The sequence below is a fragment of the Fulmarus glacialis genome, unplaced genomic scaffold, assembly GCF_000690835.1.
Source record: "Fulmarus glacialis isolate BGI_N327 unplaced genomic scaffold, ASM69083v1 scaffold4152, whole genome shotgun sequence".
Classification (NCBI taxonomy): Eukaryota; Metazoa; Chordata; class Aves; order Procellariiformes; family Procellariidae; genus Fulmarus; species Fulmarus glacialis.
Window position 1 is genome coordinate 89,726 of NW_009198316.1, and position 6,000 is coordinate 95,725.

Below are 6,000 nucleotides of genomic sequence, written 5' to 3' on the forward strand. Positions count from 1 at the left end.
GATGAAGAGCCAGCAGAACACTGATGCAGAGAAAGCCAGGAACAGCAAGCAACAGGAATGAAACCCTCACACAGGCTCCAGCTCTGAAGTACCTGACTTGTACCTACACAGCAAAGTGTGTTAACACTTCATTATCAGAACTAATTAGGAACAGGCTCTACTTCCCATTCACAGTCATCAAAGGAATGAGGGAAATGTGCTAAGCCACAAGGCTCAAGGAGCAAGGAAAAACACCTGATGGGAGGATGAAATGAGAGGGAAATAGAAGTGTGAAGTGTTCTGGAGGAAATTCCTGGCAGGGCAGACACTGTGGAGGAAAACCAACACCCTCCCTCCAGAGGCAGCCTGTGAGTGCTTGAGGGCAGGGAGGGGTGTCTGCAGTGCTATTTACAGTGAGAGCATAGGCTAGATGGGAGCAGCACCCATCCCTGAACAGGCTCACCAATATGATGGTATCATTCCTTGCAATCTGTGTAGCTCTTCTTTCCATGGTAGGAAAAACATCATGACCCCGTGACTGTAACATGACAAACTAGTTTTGGAGGCTCATCTCAGCCAAAGGAATAGGAGACAAAGTTAATTTTCATTTTATTCTAACCCTGGACTCTACTGCCAATCTTAGTCAGAAGCATCCAGGCAGAGTGTTCATTCTCATTCAATTTCCAGGCTGGCTTTATAAACCTTGAATTATAAATCCCGAGGGATGTACTTGAACAGCAGAGCAGTTCTCCGAGTTCCTCACTGTTTCAGATTGTCCCATCAAACACTGAAATGGAAGAATATTTCTTGACAGGAGCCGGTGGACATGACTGCAGGAGCAGTCCTTAGAGTCATCATTGGGATAGAGCCCTGAGGATGCCAAAAAGCTATATGCTGTGTTTGGCAGAAGGCTGGATGTGACTCAAGAGACAGCTACTCATAAGAGTCTTGCCAATCTACCTGTCCGGCTGCAAAACTCTCATGGCAGTGAAGTTTCCCCACAAATGGCAAGAACAGTGAAAACGCGCTACAGAACGGGCTAGTCCGAATGAATTGCAGAGGTGCCAGAACAGGCAGTTCTGAGACTCACGAAGGGATTGCAGAGTAGTTCTCTTCCATACTTTCCCAGAAAAACAACCCAAGGAAGTGAAAATTATTCTCATTTCTGTTCAGATTCATTTAAAGACCCAGGTTGAATCTGGTCCTGTACAGAATGGTTTGTATGCTACTTGTAGCAGAAAGACAAATTCCAAAGCAGCACCCATTGCAATGGTGTGCACAAACAGAACTTTGACCCAAGCAGCCCAATTTCAGTTCTTAAAAAGCAAATGGGCTAATCCAGTCAAAGAAAAAACAAGGCAAGCAGAGGTATAAACAACCTTTGTTGCACAAAACACTTGCAATGGGGGTGTCTCTTCTACTCCTACCCTAAGTTCTGCCCTTGAAAACTTTCATGTTGCTGCCAGATAATTTCCTACACTAAGCTTTTGCTACTCAGTTATGGATTAACTGGCTGATAGTTCCTTGTCATCAGCCAGAGAGACTGACCGTTTTAAGAGAAACAGCCTTGCATAATGATGATTCCCTCAGCACCATAAAAAATATTTATGGTCCCTAAATAGCAATTTAAAAATAAAGTAAATTCTTTATTTCTTCTTTCCCTTTTTCTCTCTCCTTTAAAAAAAAAAAAAGTAAAAAAGAAAAAAAAGAGAGGTCACTTCATCTGTAACATGCTTTTCTCCCCATATTTATTCATTCATTCATTTATTCATTCATTCTACAAGTCTTCCAAGACCTGTGATTCCTCTTCTTTGCAAAGTCTTGGCCCCCTTTGAGAAGCAAATCCTATGAACTACATTTCCCAGCGTCCTCTAGTAAAATGGTAGTACATACTAGGTAAGGAAACTTCTTATTATCAGAACAAGTATTGACAAGGCATTTGCTCCATCAAGCTGAGTTTTTGGTATGTTGCATTTAAGAATTTGCTCGCTCCAGTTATGTCATTCCACCTTTGTAATGAAGCCAAATTTGCTGAGAGACCTACCAAGATTAGAGAATGACAGTGTTTCATGGAGCTACAAATCATATCAAGCTGTCCTCTGCTACATCTAAGAGATTATTTTATTTACCCTGAAAGATAAATAGTGATACTTGGCAAGCCACTAAAGTCCATCCTGCTTCAATAACCTCACAGCATGAGTGAAAACTTACAGTACTTTGGAAAAGCCTTTAATTTGTCCTGTGAATATTGGAGCAGGCAACCCTGTTTACCAGTAGGTTAATATTTGTAAAATATTAACCATCAAAAAGTGAAGCAACTTAAAATTTTAATTCATAATTCCATTATGAATCTGAAAAAGGAATATGAACAGAGTGTGTTTTTCAAATTTCTCTTTTGATATCAGATCCTTTCCTCAGTGTAAGAAAAATCCACTTTGAGCAAAAATTGTATTTCTGGCATGTTTGTTAATTGAGACAGATGTTTTATCTCACTGTAGGACTAGGCACCACCAAGGCTATTATGCATAGCTTCACACTGAGATTTTGTGGAAATCTTTCCATTAATTTTGAATCTCTGGCAGCAGTCCTGCATCATTGTTTGCCATGATCCTCAGGCTGCTTTTAGGAAGAAAGTTCCAGAAATCAGAATCATCAATAACATTATAGAAACTTTCTTTTTTTAAAAATTAGTGTCAAAATGAACATTTTCTGTTTACGTGACTGTTTTTTTGGGTTTTGGTTTTTTGGTTTTTTTTGGTTTTTTTTTTTAAATCCTATGTGGTATGTAGAACAAATACCTTTCTTCTGAGACAATTTCACCCAGGTCTATTTGGGGCTGGCTAAAGAAAGCCCCTTTCAGATCATTGACTAGAGTCATTAGCAGCCTGACTCTTATTGGGAAGTTGCTTCTCCAGGCATGAGATAACAAGCAGTGCAGTTGAAGGTTGACTTGATTTACTCTGATAACTTCAAATCAATATGTTTATGTTTATTAAAGAGGTAATTATATTAATCCATACTTCCAGTGTGCTTGAAACCAGTCCATCATTTGGATTAACCATAAATGTCTGGTCCCTGTTTGACCTTGGGTGTTGTGTAAAATTCAGAGTGGGAGAGCAAACTCCATTTGCTGTCCAGAAACAAAGAAAGGAATCTTTCCAGGACATTACAGTGGTTACACTGCAATATCTTTTTCTTAAAAAACAGAGATCCTTGGCACCAGCACTACTGTAGTGCTGTATGAATGGAATTCACAGACGATGCTACAGTGCTGTATGAATGGATCTGTGGTGTGGAAGGGCTTAGCCAGACCTCAGTCCATCCATGCATCTAAATGGCTTTGCCACTGATCGTCAGCTCACATCAAAGCTAGTAAAAAATCTTTAATTGTCAAAGGAAATTAGCGGGTTGTTGGAGTTTCCTTGTTAGAAGCACAAATACTTTCCAGTCAAACCTTTTTCGTGGTGCCCATGGGAACTGTGGACAATCTGTTATTGTCAACTGTTGAGAGTTTGAATATATTTGATCATTCTCCTAACACCCAACAGCTCAGTCCTTTCCTTCCAAAGACAATATCAGCATTGGGAAAGAAGGTGTCATATGAATTGCCCTGGAGAACAGCCTTGATTCCTCTACTGAGAAAGTGTATCGCAGACAAATCCCTTTTGGCCGGCCCTGTCTACACTCCTCTCAGGCTCTGTTGGCTTTCTCTCACCCCCTTGAGGCAGGCTGCATGGACAGAAAGGGGTTCACTCTCATGTGGGCTGCCTCAGTCCTGGCATCATCTTCACACTTAAGAAAGCTTAGGAGAGAGACTCTGTACTAACTGCTTCGAGAACAATGGTCTAAACAGTATGCAGAGATACCTAGGAAAAACATATTTGACCTGGCTGCAGCCCTGAGTTTGTGTACAGTTCCATTTCCAACGCTGTGTCACCGCACCTTGCTGTGTTGCATGGTGCAGACACGCCTGTGCTCTCTGCTAACTAGACCGGTCTTTTAAAAAAGAAAAACACATATATTGTGTCAGATGTATTCTTCTTCCACACGTTTTCTTTAACTGGAAGCTAAACACTGCCATGAACCACAATAATACTATGCACACTTCCAGGCCTCAGTTTCCCATGTTCAAAAACTCGAGATACGCTGCTCCCAGCCAGTATGGTTGTTGTGAGTCTTCATTCATTCATGTATGGCTACTTTGACAGTTCAGGAGAACACCACAAAAGTGCCTCAATGGTAACAAAAAGCAAGATGAGGCCATCCGGCCTACCTATGACTTTGCATTCAGAGGATTCACATCCATGTGAACATAGAGAAAGTGCCTGGTACTGATGCAGGGAATCTAGGATAACTGATGTAGATGGCCAAAACGTATTGCCTTCTCCAGCAGTCAGTGCAATTAAATAATTCCATAACAAAGTGCACCCCAAATAACAAGGCAAGCCACCTGCATCTGCACCACAACCTCTGCAGTTTTGCAGAGACCTTACTAGGTCAAAACACTAACACTGGCAAACACTCCAAAATGAAGCCCCCACCCTCTTATGCCCCTTTTCCCTATTCTGCCTTCTTCAAAATAGCATCTTTTACCCACCTCACCACCCAGGTCTTCAATTTTATTAGCACAGCTGCCTTCACTCCTAACCAGAGGGCAGGATAAGCCTACAGTTACTGTACACTAAACAGAAACACCTGTGACTCTCTCTTTTTCTTATACATTCATATATATACATATATTAGTTATTATTTCTTTTCTTCAGAGCACTAAGTCCCATGTTCTGCAAAGGAAAATAAATCCCCATCCTTACATTCTCTCCCACACCCCCCACGTGGCCTTGACAGACAAGCACAGACGGTGCAGCAAATATTTCACTTCACTTTATTTTAAAGAAAAAGGAGAAAGGGGGAGAGAGAATTCTTGTGGCATTCCAGAGGTCCCTGGACACTCATTCCAAATGCCGGAGTTGGGCCCTGGGTGAGTTTCAGTCTAAAAGAGAACCTGGGTTTCTAGGCAGCCGTCCAAACTCAACACAGACACTTTTTTTCTTTCTAAATCAGTTAAAAAAAATTAAGACCTAAAGAGAAGGGGGGGGGCGCGTGGGGAAGAGAGAAGGAAGAGAGAGAAGTGTAGGGGAAGGAGAGGCAACCAAGATAGCAGAAAATGAGTGCAACAGGAAGAATCTAAGTCCTCTATTTTTATTGCCAATTTGGAGTTTTATCGCCAAGAGACAGAGCTGTAAACATGCAAGGAGAAGGGCAGCTTCCCTCGTGGCCATGAACAAATGGTGAGGAGAATCAGGCCACCTTTCTCTCCTTGGTGATGGCTCCTGCCAGGGTAGAGGAGGCTGGTTTTGGAGCTGGTTCTCACCATGTTTTGCCCACATTGGCTCTGGCCATCCTTTTCCCTGATGCGCAAGCGAGGGCAACTCTGGCACACCAGTCCTGGAGATGTCCAGTTCTGGCTTATGTATTCAGTCTCACTACAGCTTTGCCTAACTGATAGCATGCCCAGATCTACTGCAGCTCAATCTATCCAGCACCTTGTTCATCACAGGAGATATGCTGCACTGCTGGAGAGCTGGGGAGCCTCCCCCAAGACAGTTACTGACTCCTACTGACCTCAGCCCAAGGAAAGCCACAATATCACTGGCTTCTGTCAACTTGCACTTCATGGCATTAATCAACACTGAATTATACTTAGAAAGCAAATTAATTGCTGAGAGTACTGCAATTTCTTACCTCACTCAGCTTAGCCCAGTTGAAGGATTTCAGTGGGTGTGAAGGCTGCGGGATAGATTTCTTCTTCAGGCTGGTGCCACTGCTGCTGAAGGTGGTTGTTGAAGGGGGTGGCATCCCCATGCTGAAGAAAGGTGGTGCTCCTGGTGGGGGAGGAGGTCCTCCTGGTGGGGGTGGTGGAGCAGGAGGAGGGGGACAGCTGGAGAAAGGCAGAGGAGGTGGCAGCGGGGGCAAATTCTCAGATGTGTGAGAAGAGGACAAAGCTAATGGGCCACCTGGAGG

General features: G+C 43.0%; 1 protein-coding gene across 1 annotated transcript in view; it reads right to left on the bottom strand.

Annotated features, from left to right (window-relative positions):
• Positions 1 to 6,000, bottom strand: part of DAAM2 (dishevelled associated activator of morphogenesis 2) — a 66,450-nt gene that overhangs the window by 39,502 nt on the left and 20,948 nt on the right. The window contains exon 12 of the mRNA XM_009572835.1: positions 5,722 to 5,993. Within this exon, the coding sequence (XP_009571130.1) occupies positions 5,722 to 5,993 (272 nt within the window). The remainder of the gene's footprint in view (positions 1 to 5,721; positions 5,994 to 6,000) is intronic.